We start from the raw sequence: 27255 nt of genomic DNA, 5'->3' as shown, positions 1-27255 counted from the left end.
TGGAGGACAACGGGGCGAGGGGATGGAAGGAGCGAATCAGACGAATCGTACACAGAACCGAGGCGGCTGATATTAACAGCGCTTCTCCCGACGCCGCTCAGGCTTCCTCCCCTCAGCGTGCAGAAGGCCCACTAGCGCCACGCCGTCGGGGCCTGGCCAAAACGCCCGCCTCTCGTAGGGGGCGGAGCCCCTTCAGGCCCGCCTCGCTTCCTTTGTGTTCGCGGCTTCCACACAGCAGCGGCAGTCGGCGGGGCTCGGAGCTGCGCTGTTTGCACGGCGGCTTCTACCTCGCCACCACCCGCCAGCTTTTGCCGGGCGCCTTCGGTTCTTCCGTGGCTGGAGCGCCGCCGCCGCCGCCGCCGCCAACATGTCGCTGGGATCCGGACCGGAGGCGGGTTTCTCCAGCGAGGAGCTGCTGACCCTGCGCTTCCCTCTGCACCGCGCCTGCCGCGACGGGGACCTGCCGGCTTTGTGCTCCCTCTTGCAGAGCGCGCCCCGAGAGAACCTGGCAGCCGAGGACTCCTTCTACGGGTGGACGCCCATCCACTGGGCCGCGCATTTTGGAAAGGTATGGCGGGGAAGAAACACAGAGAGAGAGAGACCAGAGACAGGGGGACCGTTTCCTCAGGCGGCGCCAGGCCGTCGCGCGCGCGGGGCTGGAGTTCTACGGCTCGAGCTGCTGGCGAGGAGCAACGGCCGGTGGGCGCGCGCCGGCGCCATCTTAGAGCGCTTCTCCCGCCTTGTTCGCACCGGAGGGCGGGGAAGAGGAGGCGGTTGCCGCCATTCCGCCCGCGCGCGTGTCTTTGTTTAAGAATAATAAAATTATAATAAATTTAAACAAAAATCCTCGCATGCCGTTAACTTCCTCTCGGGGTGGTATTGCAGAGGAATAAGAAGGTGCCTTGGAAACGTTGGGAAGGGGGGAGTGGCGCGCGGCACTTGCTCGCGTTCAGTCAGCGCAGGCGAGGCGGCGCCGTTAGCCGGCCTGTGTGGGTTCCTCCCCCTTTTTTATTTTTAAATAATGAGCCGAGAGCGATGAATTAGCAGATCCCGGCGGCGAGCAGCATTAGCCCCGTTACTCGGCGACCTCTGAGCGGCCTCGCACAAACTTCGTAGGCGGCAGCCTCGGCAGTGTGAAGCGTTATCCCCGGCCTTTTGCCTCAGCCGGCGCTTTGCGAAACTGGCTCTCCAGCCGTATATTTAACTTTGGGGGGGGGGGGGTCCGTAGGATCGTGGAGTTGGAAGAGAACCCCCCCCCCAAACACGGTCATCTAGTCCAACCCCCTCCCTGCAATGCAGGAGCCTCAGCTGTGGCTTCGAATACAGTACTTATTATTTATTGAATGTATATACCGCCCTACACTCGGAGGTGGGCGGTTCACAGAACAAAATCAAAATATAAAACCACAACATACATATAGTCAAAATAAAAATAACAAACCAATAACCCCGCCCCCCCAAACCCCCACATTTTAAAAGAGAATATGAAGCATTGAGAGATTTAGTAAGGCATGAACTCTCTAAGAACAACACTCTTAAGCCCATTGCTACATAATGGACTTCACCTTATCTTGCTGTCAAGGGGACACATTCCCATCGGCATTGTAAGTTACTAATGAAAACCTACAACGGCTCAGGAGTATTCCTGTTTAGGATGGTCTCTCTGTGAATCTTGCATCTTCACATTTGGTTGCTTCAGCCACTTTCCTCCCATCTTGATTCCGATAATGTAAGTAAGCCAGGAAAGCATAAAAGTATTTGTGGTTCTTTGATTATTGATATACAACTTCCGGTTTTTATTGTCGCAAGTCTTCCCTTGATGCTGCTGTACTACAGTTCCCATCATTTCTAACCTTGGCCTTGCTGGCTGAAGCTGATAGGAGTTGGAATCCAGCATCATCTGAAGGGCCACAGGTGGTTCCCCACCTATATGTCATACTTGTCCAGTATTTATTTGTGCATGGTCTTTGGCTGCTATGCAGAGCTGTGGTGTTTGCCCTACTACAACAGAGTAGTAGTGGCAACCTTCTTTCCATATTCTTCCCCTTTCCATCAAATGTTGGGTTGCAAATTCCTCCCCTGTTGAATCAAATTCAGAAGAGGAGAGGGCTCCTGCGTCTTGGGATAATTGTGTAGAAGAGATCTCAGCAAGTTCTACATAACTATTAAAGGAGCACTGCCATCATCCACATCTGGCCACCTGAATTCTGAATCACAGTTGACCTCCTTCCTCTCTTAGCTACCCTGTTTCTCCTATTTTAAGACGTAGTCATAAAATAAGCCATAGCAGGATTTTTAAGCATTCAATAATATAATAATAATAATAATAATAATAATAATAATAATAATAATTTATTATTTATACCCCGCCCATCTGGCCGGGTTCCCCCAGCCACTCTGGGTGGCTCCATATAAGCCATACCCCGAAAATAAGACATAGTGATAGGCACAGCAGCAATGCCGGCCACGGCAGGAGGAGGAGGAAAAATATAAGACATCCCCTGAAAATAAGCCATAGTGTGTTTTGTTGAGGAAAAATAAATATAAGACGGTGTCTTATTTTCGGAGAAACACAGTAGAGAAAACAGAACTACACCCACTGCTAGATTCCACTTCTGCCTGCTTTCCATTGGTTATCCTTTGTGCTACACATGGGATTGGGTAGATGTGTTCTTGAGTTCATTGTAAAAACCTAATCTCACCTTTCCGCTTTGGTTTGCCACTTGTTATTAAAAACTCTGTCAGCCACCTGTTTGTGATGTTCAAGCTCTTGAACACCTACGCAGTTTGCTCTGACACTGATGTATTTGTTATAGCATCAAAGTTGTTCAGTCCTAGAAGAAAGGGAGTGTTCTGACTGCAACCAGTCCTCTGCCTATGTTTGGCAACAATAAATCTTACAGAGAAATGATCCTCTGATAGTGGACGAAGATTAAAGTAATCAGGACTCTTTGATATGTTGTACACTGGTTTTCTTAGCAGTATCAGCTTTTTCTATGGTTCTGATACATTTTTCTGTAGATCCCTACTGTTAGTAGAATTTAGTTGGATGCAACCAGAAGAATAGGCAATGGTTAAAAATAAAATTCCTTTGTGAGTGTAAGCAAGTACAAACAACTTTATAAACTGACACAGCATGCCAAGTTCCTGCTCCTAAATTATTGCAGCTTCTGTTTCCTTTCTCCCACTCTTGTAATGTTTCTTTTTCCTCATCTCTCATTTTGTCATCCTCTAGTGTTTGCCAAGAAGATGAAACCCTAGGATATTATTAGGCGCCAGGCAAAAACATTCATCTTCTCCTAGGCCATATTGAAATAATGTATGGTCTTTTAAACTGGGGTGGGGGAGAGAGAGAGAGAGAGAGTTTTTGTTTGTTGCTGTTATATATTTTTGTGTTTTTGTATTGTAAACTGCCCTATCATCCTCAGATAAGGATGGTATAAGAAGTAATAGCAAATAAATAAATAAGAGGAAATAAACAGTATGTGGTGCTTTTAGCCTAATTACTCCCTGTGTAAGACATTTCTTTGTGATCTTATTTGGAAACATGTTAACAGCACTAACTGGCAACAATTATCAGTTTGTGTTCCAAAGCAAAGTATGTGTTTACTAAATTACTTTCTCCCAAAGTAGGGTGGGTGAAAATAGATTTTAATAGGGCTTATTATAATACTGCAATTGAAACCCCTTCTGCACCAGGCAGGGATGGGTTGGACTGGGTAGTGGAGTCCCTCAGCCAGGCCTTCCAGCCTCTGCCTGTGAAGTGACACTGCCATCATTCTAGTGGCATGGAGTTCCCATTTCTGCCTGCAGAACACGAAGGCAGGTGGAAGTGCCACCAGTGGAATATCCAATATCTGTTGGATCTGAAGCCAGCCCCCACTACCATCACATTATAGCATGGGTCAGCAAATTAAGGCCCAGGGGCCGGATCCGGCCTACGGACAGTCTGGGAATCGCCGTGGGAATTCTGATCATTCGGACTGTGCCATCCCCCCCACACACACCGTGGCAGTGCCTCCTCCCTCCCTCCTCCTGGCTTCTCCCCGCCCTGCCTAGAGGAAGAAGGGGGTTGGCCTTTGTTGAGCCGCGATTGGCTGAGCGCCACTTTAGGGCCAGCCTTTTCACGTCACTCATCGTCCCAGCCCCTGCCGCTCGCAAGGCACAGGTAAGCAGCCACCAGGGCTCGTCTGGTGCTGTGGAGAAGGGAGGGGAGAGTCAGTGGGGGATATAGTCAGGCCCCCTGCAAGGTCTGAGGGACAGTGGACCGGCCCCCTGCCGAAAAAGTTTGCTGACTCCTGCATTATAGCATTGAGCCCAATGCAGGCCCAATTGCTGTGTCAGCTGTAGGCTATCGGGAGGTGCAGTGGCATTTTGTTGCAGGTTCTACTTCTAAATACTGTATATTTATATATATATAAATGAAAACTAGTGGCCATGTCTGTTAGTATCCACATTTCACTGAAACCGCTTGACCGATTGTGTACCGGTATATTTTGTACCAGAGACTCAGTGGCGGAGCTTCATGCTCCGTCACCGGGGACGGAGAGCAAGCGGGGGCAGTGCTGGCACACGTTCTGGGGGAGTGGCGTGTGTTCGGGGGTGAAGCGCCCAGCGCGGGCGGTGGTCAGCTGCAATGGCGCCCTCGGGATCGCGCTGCCCGGGACGGGGCGCCCCCATCGCCCCTCCCTTCCTAGAATTGGCCAGCTCAAATTATTGTTTAGAATGTCTTTTATTACCCCATAACACACCTGATGTCATATGTGGTGTTGGATGAGGGGTAGGTGCAAATGTGGCTCCCAGTGCACAAGTGAGAGACTTAAAGTGTGTTCCTGATTGGCAGTGACAGCAAGGCTCCCTTGCCAAAGTGTAGCCACCTCATTGGCAGTGAGAGCAACCCAGCTGGAATCAGCTGTGCTATTGAGTCTCTCACCTAAGCACATACCAGCTGGCAGATGCTCACTTCTAGCTTCCTGGAATCTGCTGCACTGCTAACTTCCACATGATGAATTCAATAATACAGCCAAGTGGAGCTGGAACTGAGCACTGCCAGTTGGTAGGTGCTCAGTTCAAGTTCAATTTTTCTGCAGAAGTCAGCTGCAGATAGCCCTGCTCAGCTCTTTGAAGTGCTGCCATCACCTGATGATGTGCTGTTCAGTGTGTCGCCCCCCCCCCAAAAAAAACCCTGTCACATTTGGCCCACAAGGGGTATGGGGAATAAGGATCTGTCTTACCAGACAGATCTAGCTCCCCACCCCTGGCCCTAGGGGAATTTCAACAGCATTAAAACTAACATACAAATCATAATCAAACACACAAACAATATATGGTAAATTTCATAAATATGTACAATAGTCTGATTTCACATGCAAAGTTATAGTAAGTTATATATTTTGTTATGTTCTTGTAATGACAAACCATGGCTTATTTTTATATCTGAGAAGCTTTATGGTGAACAGGAATTGGCCACAGATTCTTTTAACTGTTTGTGTGATATCAGGTTAATACAATGAGCTGTTTATATGACACAAGGTTAATAAAGTGATGTGTATAATTAAACGTGCTTTTTCTGTTCTTTGTTTCTTTCTAAAGCTGGACTGTTTAATGCAGTTAGTGAGAGCGGGAGCTACTGTTAATGCCTGTACAACGCGTTTTGCCCAAACACCAGCCCATATTGCTGCTTTTGGAGGACATCCTCAGTGCCTCATCTGGTTAATTCAATCAGGAGCCAACATAAACAAACAGGTATCGATTTGGGGGGTTTTCTCTAATCTTATGCTGTAATTGTCAAACTACTGTACACTCATAAGATTTTCTGGTTTGTGACTCATGTTATTTGAATATATCCTTGAGAGTGGTACAGTGGAACCTTGGTTTATGAACACCTTGGTTTATGAATTTTTGGTTTACGAACGCTGCGAACCCATCTGGAACAAATTAATTCACTTTCCATTACTTTCAATGGGAAAGTTTGCTTCAGTTTATGAACAGACTTCCGGAACCAATTACACCCATGCTTCGGGTTAAGTACGCTTCAGGTTGAGTACTCTGCGGACCCGTCTGGAACGGATTAATCCACTTTCCATTATTTTCAATGGGAAAATTCGCTTCAGTTTATGAACGCTTCAGTTTAAGTACTCCGCGGACCGTCTGGAACAGATTAATCCACTTTCCATTACTTTCAGTGGGAAAGTTCGCTTCAGTTTATGAACAGACTTCCGGAACCAATTACACTCATAAACCGAGGTACCACTGTATTTCAGTATTCTGGATAGGCTGTCTCTGTAGATTTGCTCCTGCTTGAATGACCTTTTCAGAAGGTGATGCTGGGGATCATTGCGGCACTGGCCCATGGTTGTCATTTCCTGTGCCATTCAGTACCGGCATCAAATGGTTAGGACATGTTATCTGGTGAGGGCTGAGGTTTCATCAATCTGCAGATGACACCAAGCTATACACACCCTTTTACATCATATCCATGTGACACAGTGGTGTTGTAAACTACTATAGTCCATGGTTATGGACTGGATGAGGGCTGAAATGGAGACTCCGTTTAGACAAGATAACAATATTGTGAATGGGCAATATTCACATGATCTTCAACTTGTTTCGGATGGGGTTTCACTTCCTCTAAAGCAGTGATGGCCAAACTTGGCCCTCCAGCTGTTTTGGGATACAACTCCCACCATCCCACCCAGTGGTCAGGGATGATGGGAATTGTAGTCCCAAAACAGCTGGTGGGCCAAGTTTGGCCATCACTGCTCTAAAGGATCAGGTTTGTAGCTTGGGGGTGCTCCAGCTTCCTCACTTTTGAGGTACAAGGTATAGGTGACCCCAGTGAGTTGAAGTGTTTTTTATCCTCTTCATTTGACGTGCCAACTGTGGTGCTGTCAAGACAAGAGATAGATGGAAATTTTAGCTTGTCCAAAATAAGTGGTCAGAAGTTGATGCTTCAAGACACCTGGAACTCTTTGAGCAGTAGTTTTATTTATTGTTTCAAATATATACTGCTTTTCAGGTATAAAAAATAGTCACCATAGGCTGTATCAGCTGTGGTATGATGATACGTAGCTGGAAGTCTACATGACTCATGTTCTACCTGCCTCTGGTCAAATATTTGCACATCTGTCCTATAGTACAGTCCAAGTTGCTTTGCTAATCTGTCATTACCCATTTTTTGTCTTCGGTCCAAGAATTCTTATTTTAGCCTATACATATTTGGTATTAATCTGCTATATATTTTCCCCCAGGATTATGTTGGTGAAACTCCTATTCACAAAGCAGCCCGGTCTGGTAGTATGGAGTCCATAAGTGCCCTTGTGGCTCACGGAGCTCAAATAGAGTAAGTAAGGTTTGGAGATATTTTGAGTAGTTGTGTGTCTAGTTAACTAACATAGAGCAGTAAACTCAGGTATTAACTGAGAAAAGCAGAACAACAGGCAACTAATCGAGATGATTTCAATTAGACATGTTGAATTATGCTAAGTATTGTACCTTTAACATGTCTTGTAACTTTATACATTTTACAGTGCAATCCTATACACATTTACTCAGAAGTAAGTTCCACTGTGTTCAGTGGCCTTTTACTCCCATGCAGGTGTGCATAGCATTGCAGCCAAAAATGAAATCAATGTCTGTCATCTATGAAAGAGTGCATTTTTAAGTTAACACTATTAATTGCACTTTGTAGAATAAGCTATTAAGTATTTAAGAGTCTATAGCTATATTTAAAAATGACAGACCAATTAGTTATTTGTTAGAATAGAATTTTAGGTACTGTATGCACATTAGTAGGATTGGTAGTGTTTCGTAGTAAGTTCTGTTCTTGCACTTTTAACTTTTTCTTTAAAGGTACTGTGTTCTTCAAAACATTCAGAAAATCTCACAAACAATGGCAACATACCGCATGGACAAATTGGATGCACTATTCCCTAGAACTGTTGAGTATAAGCTGTATGGCTTATAATATAAATGACATTAGCTTTTTCTCTTACAGCTAGTTTTAGTATTTAAATAGTACTTTGTATCTTAATCTGAAGTATAAACTTTCCTTTGAGTTTAGTGCAATAAAAGTTCACTGCTTGTTTAACCCTTTGGTTTCCATTTAATAAATCGGCTAATACTGAAACTCAGTAGAGAGATACCTTAAATCCTCTTACACATTTTATAAAGTTATTCAACACAATGGTCTTGCTCAAAAAGTGTATATATCTCATAGGTCTTCCATTGAATTATTCTAATAAAATCTTTAGACCTGTCCAAAATCTTTGGTCTTACCTGAAACTTGGTAAGTTTTCTCTCCCCACCCCCCCACCCTGTGTATACCCTTTATAAAGACATGAAATATTATACTGAAGTTTTCAAATGCGGATGCCTGAATAGAGCCACATCTCAATTGGAGGACAAAATTTTATCTTAAATAGCAAACCTGACAATAAAAAAATGGAAATATCAGAAAGATATAGAACTTGCTGTGCAAGATAAGTTGTTTGAAGTAATGATTGGGGAAAGTAAAATAAGACTTTGTGTCCTATATAAAGCAAAATTATTGTATTTTGTAAGAACTGTGTTTCAGAATATAGTTGCTGTTAAATAGTTATATTTGCTGTACTTTCAGACATTACATATCAAGCAGAGCACTTACTAGCACTCATTGTTCATGCCAACTTAATACGTTTAGCTTTTCTCTGGCTTTTTCCTGTTAGTTTCTCCATTAGGCCCACAATCTTGACCCCATAGAATTATAGAATTGTAGAGGTGGAAGGTACCCCAAGGGTCACCTAGTCCAACCCTCTGCAATGCAGGAATTTCAACACTCGGTCCCCAGTCATCAAATCATCAGTGATTTGTGATAAAGTGCAATAGGCAAGTAACTTTTGAGTATGCACAAAGTGTCTGTTCTTACCAATGATTGATTTAAAAAGTAGATTTCTAACACAAGCTTAGTTTCCCTTCTTCCTTTCTGTGCTATTTTAGTTTCGGAACACGATAAATCCTCAACAGATAAGTCATCAGACTCAACTGCTGTAAGGTTACTCAGATTAATTTTAAAAAATTATTCCAGGCTCCATAATTCTATCCCCTTTTGTCACAAAATAGATGTTAATTTTGTCTGGGTTTTGACCATTAGAAAACCCTTAATACAAAGCACCTTGAGTTTCCTACATGCTGGGTTATATATGTATACACCTGCTCATCTCAGGGAACAGTTCTTTAGAACAATGGTGTTTGGTAACAACCAGTTTTGTGTTAGGCAAGCATGGAAACAGATGGAATTAAATTGTTTCAATAATGTGATATCTGAAAGTACTAAAACTTCCAAATATGCAAAGCAACCATTTTTTAATCAAACATTTATTTCATGCCTACTGTCATAATAATAAATTTACTGATCTACCCGCGAACATTTCAATTTGCTTTTGTTGTTGCAGTAGTAATGCAAACTATTTGTATAGTATCATAAATATGCCAGGCATTACGTAACCAAGGCATATAGGGGGCTATACATAGGCGGGTGGTTGGAAAACTGATGAGCACTACTAGAACGATATGAGAGTTTCAGTTCTCGGTTCTAGTTTTCAGATCTTGATGTTGAAAATAAAGATGTTCTCATTAGTTACTGCAAGGTAATTGGCAATATAGGTATCCGCTTTGAAAACTGAAGTTTAAGAGGTGGTCACATTGCACAGGATAATAAGTGAGTTTTTTAAAAATATAAATATAACACTTTAAATGTGTTAAGATTTAATCTCCATACTTTTCTGTCTTGCCTAACTTTGTTCTGATCACAAATATTCAGTAATGCTATTGAAAATAGCTTTTGCAATGTGTAAATCGTATTATGATACTGTATATCAGTAGAATCCCTCCACTGAATTTGACCTTGGTTTTCTCTGGAGCTTAGTTTTAACCATATCTAAAATATTGACATTTTAAGAAAAGATTGGACAAAATGCATTTCTAGTATTTTCATATAACTTAGTTTGCATAGGCAGATATATTAATCTGTCATTTTGGAAACATGGATTAAAAAAATAGAATACAGTAATGCACATCCACCCTTAGGTGTGAAATGAACACATACCCAAGGCTTCATTGTGTTTTTCATAGTGAGAAATCTTGTAATGTTAAATTCACATTACAGTAACATTTCATCATTGAAATACTGTTTTAAAGCATGAATATTTTGCTTGCTTTAGCATTTTTATGTTTTACTAATAACATTTTTGCCAGTTTAATTGGGAATGGAAAGCTCTTAGTCTGAAATTTTTAATCAATTCCTATTTTTTAAAAAATAAAAACCGCCTAGCAATTCTGAAATAAGGGGATTAAAATAAGAAAGTGTTGCTTTCCATAATGCTGAAGTTAGATCCCTTGAGTTGTGTATATTTAATAGACAGCAATGTTAAATGTACCCCAGTGGAAAATATTTTGATGTGTTTGTTGGATTTTACCTTCTCATTTTAGCTGGAGCATATTCTGTGCACTCTATACCCAACAGATATAAACATGGTTGCTCCTTTAACTTTGGTTCAGTGTGCAGGGACACGAGAAGAAGGGACGCAGGTGGTCCTAATGTCCTCATATCAGTAAAAGGTTTGAGGTGTAACTTTTTAATGTGGATACATAATAGTGACTTGATTTGAGAACTGCATAATGACAAATATTTGTGCATTTTACATATTTAATCTTGTACCAGCACATGTACAATTTTGGTGCCATGTTTTCTTTTGCCTTTCTAGTGTAACATTCAGTGAAAGTCAATAAAAATAGTTTTTTAAATCTACATTTTTATAAGATAGCTGAAGTATGTATCTAGGTAAATGAGTGTGTGTAGTATTAAACAGAAGAACTCTTATCACTTTCCTGCAGTCTCTGTCAAGGTTCTTACATCTTGTATTTCTTCTAGAAATGAAAGATGGTATATAAATTCTTTTAGTTATAACTACAATATATCTTCTGTTCATCACATCTTCAAGTACTTCAAGGTAATTGAATGATTGCTTCATCTATATAGACTACTTCAGAGCTGCAACAGTTCAGTTGAGCTGGATTATAAATTTCTGATGAAGGACTATTGGAATTACAAGTTTTCCTTTGTGAACAGCTCTTTAGGTTTTAGCACAAAGATGCTAGAGATGAGACAGGATGAATTGGCTCGACTCTTGGGTATCCCAGGGAGGAAGAAGAAGCACCCTAACCTGCGTGCATATATATATGACAACAGGTTCCCATAGTCTCACAGGGGAATCCAAAGGGGTCTCGCAGAACAGGAATCCAAGGGGAGAGTACCCCAACCCACAATTTCTACCTAATGCCAAAGCACACCTGTACTCATGAAAAGCAACCAACTTGCATCTATATATAAAACCTGCAGATACGTAATTGTAACAGTATAAATTGTGTTATACAAATAAGATTTAAGATTTTTTTTTCTACACAGAATTCTAGAGTCATGAATGTAGTACCTTTCATTGAAAAGTTCATGTGTTCACAACTAGTTGGAGTGGGCTTTGCCAACCACAAGATTGAGTCCAAGACTAAATAGGAATCGCTGTGGTCTGCAAAATACTGCTGGCTCATTACAGTTCTTTTGCTATAAAGCTGACTAACAAGTTTCATTTATATAGAGCTATTAAATAGAAGGCAGAAATGTGCACTATTTTTCCATTACAAGTGAAGATTTAGGACCATAAATAGATTCAGGGTCCCCAAAAGAGGAGAGGTAATGGAATATGTTTGCACAAGGTAGACATACCCAAAATAATTTTTGGGCATTCTGTTCTACTAGCTTACCTGATTTGCTTCTATGACCTTAGCAGGATTAAACCAGCTTCAATTTACATCTTTTTAATCTACATTTATAAACTGAACTCAGTTTTTGTGACAAATTCAAGAAACATTGTTAGGCCTAGTGTTAGCAAAGTAATTAGCACAAAAGTTACACTTCCCCTTTTTGGTGGATGTGAATTACATCAGCTGTCAGGAGTGAGCCCGAAACAAGGTCTACTCAGAGGAGCCATGCCTAATGAGCACAGCAGCTCTTCTCAGTAGGTGAAGCAGTTGTGCCCCCCCCTTCCCAAACTGTCTAAGGCTCCTCTACCAGGTCCATCCCAAACAATCTGAGACTGCGGGCACACTCTTTTCTTCTTCATACCTTTCCTGATCTTGGGAGACCGGGGGAAGGGCTGGCACAGCAGGAGGGAGAGGCACTCTGGCTTCTTCACCAGCCCAACTCATCTATGGTTCTTGGCTTCCCTCCTCCCCTGCTTCTGATTCTGAGCTTCTCTGCAACAAACTTTCTCTGGTCACTAAACCCTGTTAGCTTTTCAGCTTCTGACACCACCACCTCCCAGTCTTCTCCCTCTGAACACTCATCATCATCCCACCACCAATCCCTGGACTTAAGTCTTCTTCACTTGGGGGTTCCCTAGCTGGTGCATTCCACCATTCCTCTGTGTTCACCCATAGAATCCATGATTTCAATTCTCTTCCTCAATGTATCAGCTTTTGTATTGGTTTGTAGGGAAGATAAGCATATGCAGCCAGTTTTCATCATTCTGCTTATCAGAGGCTGGTTCTGTAAGCACCCACAATATATATTTTCTTGGGGCTTCTGTGGAATCCAAGCCATTCTTTATTTTCCCAATTATATCTTCACTTTACATATGATTTTATGAAGTCTCAAGGTTGTCTTCTGTCTCTACATGCAAAGCACGAATACACTATACCTGCAAGTTGTAATAATATTTTGGTAGGAAGATTAGAAATGTTTGTAATTTTTCCTCTTGTTTGGTATGTAAAAGTAGACGTGAGCAGTGTTGTTACTTAACCTCCAGTTCCATAGACAACATTTAATGCAGAAAGGCAGTGTCTTATTAATTTTTTTTTCAAAGTACACATTCCAGCGCAGTGTAAAAGGCAACCTGTTAAATTTTTGCCTGGATATTAGGGTTTTTTTTAATAGAAATTGCATTTTAGCTACTACAGAGCCTAGGGCTTGCCGATCAGAAGGTCGCCGGTTCAAATCCCCATGAGGGGGTGAGCTCCCATTGCTTGGTCCCTGCTCCTGCCAACCTAGCAGTTCGAAAGCACGTCAAACTGCAAGTAGATAAATAGGTACCTCTCCGGCGGGAAGGTAAACGGCGTTTCTGTGTGCTGCTCTGGTTTGCCAGAAGTGGCTTTGTCATGCTGGCCACATGACCTGGAAGCTGTACACCGGCTCCCTCAGCCAATAAAGCGAGATGAGCGCCGCAACCCCAGAGTCGTCCATGACTGGACCCTAATGGTCAGGGGTACCTTTACCTTTACCTAACTTGGTTATTTAAAGCTTGCTAGCTAGTAAGAGAAGGATAGCTCTTGGATCCAAAATGCACAGTAGCTTTTAAAAAGAGTAAATGCAACATTCAGGGTCATCTTCCGTATTTTCATTTCAGACTATTTGTAAATGACGTTTTACAAATCCAGAATGCTTCAAAATAATTCCAAATTAAGGGGACTGGATTGAACAGCATCTTGCTTTACATAATGTAAGGCTTCTTGTTTCTGTAGTCACTTTGTCAAGATTTAACAGTGCTTGTGTTTTGGCTATGTTTGATATTGCCACCTGAAAAAACTATTGATTTGTCTCATTTAATACACTCCTTGGATGTTTCTTCATCATATCGAAGTACTGTAAGTACTTGTAAAATCCCACAAGAAAGGGTAACACTTAGGTTACACAGAAAGTGCAAACTTGCAAAATATTAAATTATAGCTGATTCAGGGTAACATACCAGTGGGCCAAAAGGCCATCTTTTTTACTTTGTGGGAACCTGAGCATGTCAATTCTTGTCAGCTCCGTGATTTCCGTTATATTATAGGAGAGTGGCAGACTAAAAGAATTGGGAATCTCTTTCCCCTTTTGTACAGGAGTAGTTAAAAACACATATACAACGGGTTCAGGAATATTGGAATTGGAGGAAAATACATTTATTAGGACTAGTCAATGTTACTTTACACAGCTTTGTGCTCCCTTTCTCACTGAATGTTTTTTTAAAGTGGGGAAATGCCTTTCTTAAGAAAACAGTTTAAAATTCTGCCTGCAGTCTTATTTCAGCTTTATGGCGACAGTGTAGGAAACTTCTGAAGGCTCTTAGACTACGATATGTTAGAAGAAGGAAGCAGGGAGAATATAGTGGTGAGCAGTTCACCATATCTGCGTATTCGATATCAAAACTTGAAGATCTTTGTAAAGCAAAGTACGGAAGCAAAGAAGAAATATAATAATCCTCATGCTGACAAAATGTAGATAAGTTTTTTAATGTGAAATGAAAGCATGGCACCATAATTATGTATGTATGCAGTACATTTCTGCAGCAACTCTTTAGTGAAGTTTTCCCCAATTGGTCTCATGTTATCCGTTCGCCACAATTTCAAGATCATTTTGTTGTACTTTCTATTTTTGGATGCCAAAGGGTTAAAACTTTCAGTTTAGCTTCTTTATCTTATTATTATTATTATTTATTTAATGCTTTAACGGTCTTAGGCTGGGGTCTGAGGAGCCTGTGGAAAAAAAAAACTTGTTCACTTCTGCAGTGCTGTAGCAAGAGTTTTATTCTTTAATCCCATGTATTAGCTACCTTTTTTGTGTAGGCATAGTTGGTAATTCTCTTTACATGCAATTTACCAAAATTTAAAGTAACGGAAGCCATGAATTGACAATTTGTTTCTAGTACATATCATGTTTACATTTCAGAGAACTGACAGAATTACAATGGGCTTCAGGATGAAAATCCGTGCTTGAGAGTCCGTGCTTGAGTCAGGCGCACTGTCTCATTGTTAAGGTGGTCACATGATGATGGCTTAATAATTATGTGCTACTGCACTTTATGTATGTTAATATAACTTTTAATCTTAATGTTGCCTGCAAATATGTGATCCCTTATGATGTAAGTTTCCTGTTTTATGCACCATTGCCCGTTTTTTTTTAAATCAAAGAGAAGATTCTGAAACTATAAAAACTACACATGTCAATGTTTTACAGCTACGTAATTCGAATTGAATTGATTTTTTCAAGTAATCCTAGAAAGGGGGAGCATTCCATATAGAAACTGCTGAAACTGCCACAGGTGCTTCTCCGAAAACCTTACAGTTGTGGCATTGAATGTTCAGTATCGCTTCCTTTCTGCACACAAGGCATACTGTTGAGGTATTTGTTGCGGTGATTGGTTTTAATGCTAATCTAGGAATTCAGATATAGCATATATAGATTTGCATGCTTTTGCTTACCCTAATTACAGTTTTATATATAAAAAAATGCAAACTAACAATATATTAAGTTTGACTATTTTTAAATGGGCATATTACATTAAGAATTGAGGTTTTATTTTCTTAAGATTGTCTCATGGCATTAATGAAGAAACATTTTAAGCTACAGATAAAGTGGCAATCACCTCAACTTAGGGTTTTTTAAATTTAGACCTTTTTAACCCCCCTTTTTAGAGTTTTAAGTAGACCTATGTTTTGTTCAAAGTATGTGACATTATAAGTGGATGATACATTCAGGATGCGAGCGGTATTCAACTCCCCTTTCCCTCCCCTCCACCCAATCGGCCAGATGCAAAATTGCAAGGAAGAAAAGACTAGGGGCAAGTTTCCTTTTGTCAACTCAGAAAATTAACTCAGTAGACCCCCTATCACATTTGTATGTTTATAAGCCTCCTAGGGATACTTTTTGGAAATTTGAATCATCCCTCAATTATTGTAATTAGCAAGGTGATTAAAAAATTTAGGTTGATGCTCTTAAGTGTTTGCTCTCTGTATTCCCCCCCCCATTAAATCAGTTCATCCTGTTGGAATTATCTTGAAAAATCGATTATCTGACCACATGTATAGGATGGACTACCCTTTTCCTTAGGTCACATTATTGAAAAGAAGCAGTAGTTATATATATCTGACAGAGAGCAATCTCCTGGCACTTTAGATTCCTGCAGTGAAAGTTAACTTTGCATTTAGGATAAGGTTGAAATTCCTATTGTAGTCAATGAATATCTACTTGATGACTGATCAATTGGAGTCTGATATGCCCATGAATCTTTATGGCAAGATTGCAATATATTTATACTAAAAGATTGTATGCTGCATCACTGCCATCCTTTAATAGTTGGTTTATAATATTACAACAGTCTCAAATGAATCATGGCCCTAGAATGGATGTCATGGTGACATAGCTAAATGGAAACTCAAAACAAGAAGAGTGAAATCCACAGATGAGAAGACTCCTTGTCAAGACTAATCAGTAGTAATGAAGATTCTGGAAGCAGCACATTGCCCAAGAGGAAAATGGATGAGACAAAGGGGGAGAAATCTACTATGAATGTTACCCTTAGTACTACAAACAAAGGTATACATGTACATCACTGTTAAAGGTCAGAAGATAAAGAATTTAACTCAGATGAAGTTTAATCATGTATGATATAAATGTACATTCAGATACTTCACGCCAAAAGCATTTGGATTACTAATTTTGTTCACACTGACCCTTTGCATTTGGAAGGACACAGTTCTTGCCCCTCCCCCCCACCTCTGAACTTTAGTATTGCTGTTTTTATCTCAGTAAACTCTGAAATATGTCCTATGCAGCCCTAGATTAAAGAGATCTTCTATTCCCACCATCTAAGATTATAGGTTACAGGTCTGGTGGTGGTGTTTTTTGTTTTTGTTTTTTTAAAGCATATAACCATCTCTGATTGCAGCAGCAGCAACGGAAGTTAACATCAGCAGGACAAGTCTTAACTTCTGTGCTTGTTTGCAATCTAACTTGTCACTCTTTGTATATTGTCTTTGCAGACTTGCACTATTTCATGAGGGGTAGAAGGGCCATCTAGGTGCAACATTTCAATAGGGCTTGATTTCTGTTTTTCTGACTTCAATTCTATTTCACGAATTATTCTTGATGAATAAAACCTTTGTGCTCTTGCTCAAGTATCTTCCTTTCCGGTTTAAAGCTCAAATTAGTTCCAGAGTTATGTATTACTACCAGTTACGATTTGTTTCACGTAAAAAAACATATTGAGGGAAGCTAACCAGGTGTATCATAGCATTGAAATGAGGATGATAGCAAAAAGGGAATCATTTTGCAGGACCATTTTTCAAAAATGAACAGGAAGACTCTGGACCTTGACTTTTTTTCTGTAACACAAAGTTATGTATTTTAGTAGGTCTCAAGGCCTGCTACAAGTTAATGAATGATCTAGATTTTTTGCACTAGCAGGCTAATCTGTATACTAGTGATCAAGTTCACAATACAGTGTGGGCGTCTTTGCTTTTTTGTTAAGGGCCAAGATTTTAGATCAAACCAATCACTCTTTTAACATGCAGAATTCCCTTATATTCATATTCCTATTTTCTTTGGGTAGGTTTGAAATAATAAAAACTGCCTTAATTCTTGGTAGAGGGGCAAATAAACTTCTGTGCTATTCTGTTCTTGAATATCCTCTTGCTGATTCTTGCAGCTGCCTTTCTCAGAATTCCCAAATACCAGTACTATTAAGCTTATTGCTTTCATCAGATACCGTACTACTTCCTTAATAGAAAACATGAAAGTCTCTAGGTGTTTATAAGAAAAGGAAGCTTTGAGAAAGTCTTAATTAGATCTCACACATATCCCCCTTTAAATTTAGTGGCTTTGGTGAATAGAAAAATAGAACAGCTTTCTTTTGAAAAACATACGCAATTCTCTTCTTTTTCCTTTGTTCCTGTTATTCCAAGCTTTAGCATGTGCTAGTGCGGGCCCTGGGTTAGCTTTTATTTGCCACTCTGAATGGGTGACATTTTGCTTTATAAAATGTCCTTCACAAAATTGTACACTCCTCTTCTTTTTTTGCAGGGAAATTCCCTAAGGTTGAATCATTAAGATTTAATATCCTTATTAATCTTCTCTCTTAAAAACTATGAGTTTCCACTTTATTGATTCTATCTTCCCGCCATTTATTTGCTTCATATTTGGAGCTTTTAATACAGCTTTAAAAGATGCATGGAGGCTTGGGGACTGAAGTAGAAAGTCAGACCCAAGGCTATGTCTTGTTGCCATTTTGGCAGTTTGCTGCCTCCTGGTTATCCGTAATGTGGTGACAATAATCTAACACTGCCCCTCCATTCACAGTTTTGTGTGTAATAGGTGATTGGGACTCTGAGCCCTCTTTCTTCCACCCAGTGGCCCAAGTAACTCTCAGGCCTAGGAAGGAGTGGAGCTGCCAAGTGCTTTTAGGGGAGGTGTGCCCAAGCAGTTCCATTGGAAGTCAGGACTGGAGAGAGCAAGTGGAGTGAGGAAAGTAGATTCTATTGAACCCTATGCCAACCCTCATCTATGTTCAGATAGCTTGCCCCATTTGTTAAAAAAACTTTTTTGTTATTCAGTCGCACACTAGATTGTTTAGCGTCGAAATACATGCTATATGCTGAATTAACTTCATCTAGCAGATAAGCTACATTCTTACACTGAAATCTTGTTTCATTGGTCCATCTACCTATTCACAGATAATTAGCTACATAGCTAAAAAGAAGCTCATGCATCATTACAATTATTCTTCCAGGACTTCCTAGTGAATATTTCATTGCTAGTCTTTTGTGCTATTTTGTACGTTACTACTTGATTGTCCTTTAGAGTATGTGTGTGACAGACAGAAACTATGTAAATATTTTTATCGTCAAGGCAAATCATGAATTCCTCAACTTAAACTGCATCTGTCTTACCATCTTTCAGTTTTAGAAGTTCAAATAAAACTCTTCTGTTCCCATGATCATGGGCTAAAATAGTGAATAATACATTACTACTTATGATGTCACAAATTTTGAAATAAGCTGTGAGCTTAATAAAAAACACAATAGCAAAATAAAGCAATATATGTGGATATATATGTAAAAGAATTTATTGCACATGCATACCTAGTTTTTATGATTAGAAAGAACGGCGATGTATTTTTGTGGTGTTAGATTTTAGAATGCCATGGACAACTATTCTATAACAATTTTCTTGAGTTTATTTTGTTCAGATAATTCATTTTATCAAATTAATTAGTATAAGACGAATTAAGTCTGAAGTTTGTGTAAGTGTTCAGATACTTCAGACCATAGGCAAGAAATTTTAGCCTTTTCAGACATTTAAATAGGAAGCTTTTACTTTGTGTCACATGATACTTAATTGTACTGCTTCCCAAACTTTGTTTAGAATACAGATATGTACTAAGGGATTAGTTACATAATATACCATTTGATAATTTAAAACCCTTAATGGGAATTTGCAAAATTTTCATCACCTTAGTAGAATCAGCAGCAACCACCAGGTTATATTTATTATGGGGTATAATTCAATATATTTGTATTGTGCAGCTTGAGAAATGCCAGTGGCCTGACAGCAGCAGATCTTGCACATACCCAGGGCTTCCAGGAATGTGCTCAGTTGCTCTTGAACCTCCAGAACTGCCCGCTGAACCATTTCTATAGCAATGGCACTTTAAACGGGGCCCATCAGAATACTAGCCCCAGTCTCTTCGGTAGAGGCATAAGTCGAAAACGATCCTTTGAAGATATGAACAGTGTTGGAATGAAGAAAGCGAGGACTGAAGGTGAGCCATTGGGTTTCTGTCACTGGCTGGAAAGTGGTTTGAATGCAGAGGCCCAATTCAGCCCTAATGGAAAACCAGGGTAGTTCTTTGCGGTCTCTGTGCACTCACACATCTTTTTCAACTACTCAGTACATACTGCTCTTGGCTTAAAAAAAAAGTTTGGAGGTGGCAGCTCTACAGTCACAAGAGATTGCTGTATGAACAATGGAACCTCCTGGTTTCCTCCAGTTCCCCCATTTGCCCTCAAATCTAGTTGGGGAACCTCAAGCAGATGGGGCATATGGGGGAAGGAGAGGAAACAAGCCCCTTTTACCAGTGCAACCCCAGTGTTGCAGCAACAGACACAACCCCAAATCTCCTCTGTCTACAGAAGAACTCTTATTTTCCCGCATCCTTCTCTCCTACCTTAAAAACATAAAACCAAATGCTGTGCATGCCCCATGATACAGTTGCTGTAGACCGCAGTCTCCTGTGCCATGTGGTCCACTGTTGTGTAAAGAAACTTGTATGAACTTGGAACTATTTTCAACCATGCCAATGAAACTGTCTCAAAATGTTCCTGTCCAGTTTACTTTTCCCTTTGAGTTATATGCTATCTACAGTTGTTAAAGATACGGTTTCGTCCAGTAGACTTGCTGAAGTCAGTGGGGTGTTCATTAATTTGAAGGGGCTGGTCTGAGTAGGCCTAGCATTAAATACCACCCATAAAATGTTACTGTAGTTAAATTAAGAAATATTCACCAGTTTAAATCATTTTTTTCCTAAACAGGTCAGAGTTTTGGTGGTCTGATATCTGTGATAAATGGAGGAACTGAAGATGATGCTGACAATATGCATGTTGATAGAGAATTTCCTGCTATATCAGGTGGGAGTGGACAGTTTCCTGTTAACCACAACAGCATTCAAATGGTTGAAGATACCATGCAGAAGAGTGGTTCTGTTGGACCCAAAGAGATTGACATATACACAGTTTCTGCAATGCAGACTCCTTGTCGTTGCAAGAATCAGTATGCATATTATCTCTAACTTAATCTTACTGCACATGTCCCAAAGCCTTAAAACTTATTTGCGTTGCTAAAATACCTTTATAAGATTTTTTAAAAATAGCAAAATTATCAGTTTTGTAGAAGATGTAAGATATGAGGGAAGATGTTGATGACAGATCCAGATAGATGATCCCATGATTGTTCCTGTGTAGAGATCTGCATGCCTTGGGCCTTGATCAGAGGTGATCCTACTTGCTTCTTGGAAGAATATTCAGCATTTGATTAATGCAGCAATTATTTATTGTAATTAAAAAGGTAAAGCTGCACTGCCTTAGTAATCATCTGATCAGTGTATAGGATTGTAAATTTAACTTGGCAAATGCTACTAGTTTTGCTTCGTAGGTAGCCTGAGTGCATTAAAACAATGGGATGGGTCCTGGGGCAAGCATGTTTCATGAGTCCTGCTCATGACAGTACCCTGAAAGTGTCCCACTGAGTGTCGGGGGGCCCTCCTGAATGTGGTGCAGAGGGGAGTGGAATCCCAAAACGTAGTCCCTCTATCTGGTTTTCAGATTTTACTTGGAGGGGCATACCACAGCCTGTCACATTTAGCAGGGTCCCCTATCCCTTGGAACATAGGGGGGGGGGCTATTAAAGCTGCCAGAGTGGACTGAGGGATCCAACCTGATATCTATGTCTTGGTTGTATTGTTAGTATTCAACTAAATTGATAGTCAATGGATGCTTCGGGACTTTAGTTACTATTTGCAACCCATGAAGAATATCCTATTCATACTCCTTTGTTGGAAGTCCAGTCATTAGTCACTCTTCCAATTTCAAGGGCTGCTGGAAATGCATGAAAGTGCATCTCTTCTCCTAAGGGCTTCCTCAGTCACTTCAGTGGAGAAAGCTGCCGAATGCATGCAAAGAGCATACAATGTGCAGAGCTGCTTCAGCTTCCACTGAGATGAATGGAGATGACTGCGCACACTGTTCTCTAAATCGAGTATGTTTTTCATGCTCCACACAGCTTTCTGGATCAGCCCAAATCTGTTAAACCTCAGACTGGTGGTAGTTCTACATTTTAAATGACTTATTGATGCACTTTTGCATGTGTTAACGTGCACATTTGTTCTGGAGAGAATATTTCTCATCTCTGGTGTATAGGAACATAAAGTGGATTGGGTTATAGTCATTGCTGTATAAAATGGAAGGGGGCAGAATCTAATGACCCTTGATACTACTTTTTAAATAGAAAACTAATTGTAACTCTTCACATTGTGTTGTCCCAGTAAATTCAACACAAGTGTTTATATTGTCATTAGAAACATGCCTACATGAACCTTACACAAACTTTAATGAGGCAGTTTTTGTTGAGTAAGGCGGTTAAGTAACAACTTGAGTTGTTTCCATTATAATTGAATTAATGGATGGTGCTCAGTGTTGCGTGAACAGATTTCCCCTTGCTGTCCTCTCCATCCCACAAACTGTTTGAGTGTCCCCCAACTCTAAAGCAAATTTGGATGGCTGCAGGGAAAGGAGAGGAAGGGAAAGTTCATTGTATGAGCATTTCTGCTAGCTGAGTCACAACTGGATAGTGCCCAACGATTTTGCACGGTATCTAATACAGTCCCCCCACATCTGCTGTAGAGAACTGGAGAATCACAAAAAAATCTTCCTCCATTCTGCTAACAGATGGTGCCCTCTTTTAAACTTACTGATACAAAATACTGGTATGCCAAATTATTTCCCCTTTGGGGAATGATTTTTTTGGGGGGGGGGTTAATATTGTTAAAACATGGCATTTTGCCAAAACAAGGCTGAAATTGAGCTATGAGGCAAAAACACCTTCATTTTTTCGTGAACTTCTGCATGTACCCAAAGATCATCCCTCGAATCCATGTAAAATACTGACTTGTCAAACATAGAAATGCCTTTTTTTTTTACATGTAAGGGAATATTTTACCTTGGTGATTTAATTTATTTTTTCCAAATTGATATTTTTATGTCCTGCTGCTTCTAGTCCCATTATATAGAAACTTCTACTTTAAAAAATATATAAATATATATAACTAATGAGATAATAATGTTTACAGAAAACTATTATTTTGCACTAACGAGTAATGAGAAAAGAGACCATTGGCTTGTTGCGAAAAATTTTTAAAACACCAGATCTCTACATTTTGTGGTGGCCATTCATGGCGTTTTTGCAGCTAGATTGTACCGACTCTTGAAATTCCACTCTAAGGAAGAACATAGATTCATTCTGTGTCCAATATTAAATATAAAATTGATATAAAATAAGTTCTGATCTTATGACATGTTGCATAATCATTCTTGCATTTGCATAAGGCTTTTTATATGCCTGCTTTACTGTGTGCTCATCTGAAATTTAATAAAGCAGAGTTAATTAATATTGGCGTAACCTTTAATGCTTTGAAATTCCAGTCTCCTCACACGTTTGGTTTGTATTTCATTGTAGGGAGTTTTATATTCTAGTTAAGAAGTACATCTGACCATTTCTTTCTCCGATTGTCCAAAATATTGCTTGCAGTTTTGTATGACCCCTTTCATAACTGTTAGAAATGCACTTATATACAACCTCTATGCATCTTCACTTAAAAATAAATTCTATTGTCTTCAATGGAGCTTCTTTCAAATAAGTGCATGTGTAGGATTGTGATCTTAACCGATTAACATTTTGAGCATAGTTTACCTGGAGCAGCAGTATGTAAACTTTAATTACACCTTGTACAGAAATTTTGTTTATAAAATGTTTTACCAGACACCTCTGTTTCTAAGGTGTATTAGTAAAAAATAATTGCCTAAAGCATGAGACTACTGGGTTTGGTTTGACCTTAATTTGGAAATCTTTTAATAAAACTTCAGTAAAATGGGAGATAACTTTTATTTTGATCAAGTCAACTTGTGGTGACTGGTCTATTTCTTGATGCAGATATGAATTGCAGTAACTCCATATTGAAAGCATTGACAAATGGACATATCGTCAATGAACATTTGGACTTCACTTCCCCAGCCCAGCTCAATGGAATGAGTGCCAGGCACGAAGAATGCCTAACATTGATAGCATCTAATGCACTAGCCTCTGCTAATAAACATACAGTCAATGTGGGCAATAGTGTTGAGGAACCAGAGAAGGTTGTAAACGGCTCTTCAGAAATGTGTGGCTCTTTGCATCTGAATGGAAGCCCAAGTAGCCTTGTGTCAAGCAGGCCATCATGGGTGGATGATCTCGGAGATACATTGCACTACGGACATTACCATGGTTTTGGGGACACTGCTGAAAGTATTCCTGAACTTAACAGCGTTGTTGAACATTCCAATTCTGTTAAAGTTGCACAGAAATATGATAATACTGTCTTGGGTACAATGTATCTCTATCACGGTTCCTAAAGTTGTCAATACCACATTTTGTGGGTGTCGGAACATATTTTGGAAAAAATACTACTAAGCAATGTAATTTGCCTGGTGGGGGCAGTATAATCTGAAGGATGCAGCAAGTAACAGTTTTTACACATTGTTTAAGAGAATTTGACACTTGATAGCCTTATGCTTCTGGTTTTGCATGCACAGAATCCATTAGTTATACGAATAGGTGCTTTTTCAATGGAATGTTTGGTCTTTTTTATGACGAGTTCTAGTTTTGTACTTTTTTTCCTACGCTTATAAACACTGTACTTTAGAACTTTTGTTTTTCTCTTTAATTAAGCTCTTTTAAAACAAAATTTTGTGGCAAGAATCTCATTTTTGATATTAGGAAAGTAAAAATTCTCTGATTTAAGATATTTCTGTTGAGACTATGGTAAGCAATATCAGTGCCAGCTAAGACTATGCAAGGAGAGGGTGGTGACAGTAAAAGCATTTGACGCAATCTATTTCCGCGCTTCTCAAAAGGAGTGGCTTTTCTTTTAATAAGTTAATAAATGAACTACTAATAAATGCAGTAAGTAGTGGTTGTATAGTTCTTGATACGTTTTGTTTCATAGTTATATTTGGGTTGCTGCTTTTTAAAAAAAATGGGTTAGGTTTTTGTATTATAAAGTTCACAAAACTGTTTCCTAGTATACAACTGAAAGCAGAAATGGGGCACTTTTTGCTTTTGCTTTGCTGCAGATATGCATGCTATTTTACCATAGCTCACAGAATTGCATGATGGCACCTTTTTACTATGTATGTGAATTATTAAAAAAAAACTGTTACTCGTTGAAATGTTGTCTGGTCAATATATTTCAGCTTCATGTTTTGTTACTCGTCTAACATGAATATATTTTCTTTTTTTAAGAGGAAAAACACATTGCTTTAAAATGTTACATATTTCCAGCCTGATGTAGGGGCTGTGTTGTTGTTTTTTAAGCCAAATTCAATGGAAATGCATTGTTTGAAGAGTGAATAGATGTATATGCAGAATATGTAAACGTGCACTGCGAAAGCTTTGTAATATTACTTTTGTGATTTTGGGTAAAATTGATGGATGAAGAAGGTGTTGAACTAAAAGCAAACTCTGTGCTTAACTTGTGTTTGTATTTTTTCGTTTCTAAAGGGACCTTTACAAATTGGAATTTAAAATAAACAAGCAAACTCCATCTTGCATTTTAGTTTAGTGTTTTTGTGCAGCAGTATCTGTCTTACGCCTGTCATTTGGCTGCCAGAGCGTTTCAATATGCAGTGACATTAAGTGAACAGTATACCGTGTTTCTCCGAAAATAAGCCATATCCCGAAAATAAGCCATAGTGATAGGCAGTTTAACCTTGTAGGTTAAACTGTACCATACTTAATTTTAAAAAATTAGACATCCCCTGAAAATAAGCCACTGTGTGTTTTTTTGAGGAAAAATAAATATAAGACGGTGTCTTTGGAGAAACACGGTATTAGAATTTTGCCAGATGTTGCTAGAGGGCATTACTAATACGGGTGTAGCCTCCTATTGGAAGGATGAGGCAGATAGCAGTTTTGGGGTTTTTTTTAGTCCTGGCTAAAACGTAGTTCAACCTCTGATTTTGCTATTTCTCACAATTCAGGAGCACGATGGGTGCATTTATCGAGGGGAGAAAAAGGAAAAACCACAGAAGCCCCCATTATGAGGTGAAATACTATACAGCATAGTAAGGGACAAAACTGAAATAAAACGTAGTCTGACAATGTTAAGGCACACGGGCTTCAATGTGGTTCACTAGCAAAAAGTCATCCTGTATACTTAGGACTTAAAACATGTATAAACATATACACACTCAATCTGAGAATCTATTTGGATAATTAAAGTTTCCCATACTAATTTAATACTGAAATCCCATTAGCATGCCACACCTGTAAGATACTTCTTCTTGCAATAGTTGTACCTGCTCAAATATACAGGCATTACACATTTAGGACATTGTTTCACAGTTATCTGATTCACAGGAGCCTCTGCATATGAAGAGGTGCTCATGCATTGGAATTTCTCTGCAGATAGCCACATGCAAGCTCTTTGCTGTTGCAGAAAGAAATGACAGCAGCAGGGCTAAAAGGTCCTAATTGCCCATCAACATGGCTTGCACATGTGTAGTGCATAAGTTAAAAAAAGATAGTGTGTTCTGTCACTCTTTTTTGGTCCTTCGCATCAGTCTTGAAACAACCTAAATAGCTATCTAGTGTATCGCTAATGGAATGCTGATCGGAATCATTTCATACTGTTTATCCAAGTGTAGATCCTTACATAACCAAAACAGCACCATTCGTGCACGTAGCAAGCCAGAGAGGGGTGCGGGAGGACTAAATGGTTTGCAGTGGGGACCTTGTGTGATCAATGAGCATGGAATCCTGGTTAACTACTAGAGGCGAGGCAGAAAACCGGATAGGTGGAGTAAATGGAATGGAAGACTAGAGGGTATGGCTGGCCCCTAATAACCCTGCACACCTTTTTGTTGGTCCTGGGATGGGCAGGCGGGACTTCCATCTGAGAAGTGGCAAAGAGACTTGCAAAACAGTTTGACCCACCTCTCACTCATGTGACATAATGGTGCCATGTGATTTAACAGTTGGGAAGCCCCAACTACCTGTCAGATTTGGCCCGCAAGGCCGATCCCAATAAGGAACTGGCCTGTGGAGCCAAAAACATTACCAACCCCTGTGATAAAGGTGTTGCATCTAACAGGCATGAGTTGTGCTTTTGTTAAAGCGTGCTTATTTAGAAGTAAGTGTTGTGTCAATTTCAATGGAACATCTCTAGACTGGTATCAACCCACAATTTTCTGAAGAAAAAACTACCTTTGTGCCAAATTTCCTGCTCCCATCTGCGTGAACATATTGAGGAAAGTACTAGAGCATCACACTATAACATAGAAAATTTATTATGATCACCGACCAATGAAAATTAACACGGGGTAATTAAGATTCAATGGGGTACCAGCAGCAGAAGAAAAAATACCTGCTTCCTAATTTCCTATTGATAATTTCCTATTGATAAAAGAAAATCAACTGCTACCTGTTCAATAACATAAGAACCATTATGTTCAATAACATAAGAACCATAAGAACCATTAATCACTCGAACAGTAAGAGACCAGAGTCTTGCGGGTACAGTTGTTAAAGAAGAAAATTCAGCCTTTCTCTGGATTCCTGACTCCATTGCAATATTTAAAAAGCATAGCCCACAGAAACTCCCA

General features: G+C 39.8%; 1 protein-coding gene across 2 annotated transcripts; it reads left to right on the top strand.

Annotated features, from left to right (window-relative positions):
• Positions 1 to 215: 215 nt before the first annotated feature.
• On the top strand, positions 216 to 25201 carry ANKRD10 (ankyrin repeat domain 10). 2 transcript variants are annotated; one of them, XM_035115070.2, is made up of 6 exons: positions 216 to 568; positions 5593 to 5745; positions 7251 to 7342; positions 19372 to 19607; positions 20377 to 20472; positions 23549 to 25201. In XM_035115070.2, exons 1-6 carry the CDS (start codon positions 368 to 370, stop codon positions 24004 to 24006), a joined length of 1236 nt encoding a protein of 411 aa, XP_034970961.1. In that variant the 5' UTR covers positions 216 to 367; the 3' UTR covers positions 24007 to 25201. The 2 variants fall into 2 exon arrangements, with proteins under 2 accessions (XP_034970961.1, XP_034970962.1); XM_035115071.2 differs by lacking the exon at positions 20377 to 20472.
• The last annotated feature ends 2054 nt before the right edge of the window (positions 25202 to 27255 follow it).

This window comes from Zootoca vivipara, chromosome 4 (assembly GCF_963506605.1).
Source record: "Zootoca vivipara chromosome 4, rZooViv1.1, whole genome shotgun sequence".
In the NCBI taxonomy this organism is placed as follows: Eukaryota; Metazoa; Chordata; class Lepidosauria; order Squamata; family Lacertidae; genus Zootoca; species Zootoca vivipara.
The sequence above is the reverse complement of the archived record's forward strand: the minus strand, read 5'-3'. Positions and strand labels throughout refer to the sequence as shown.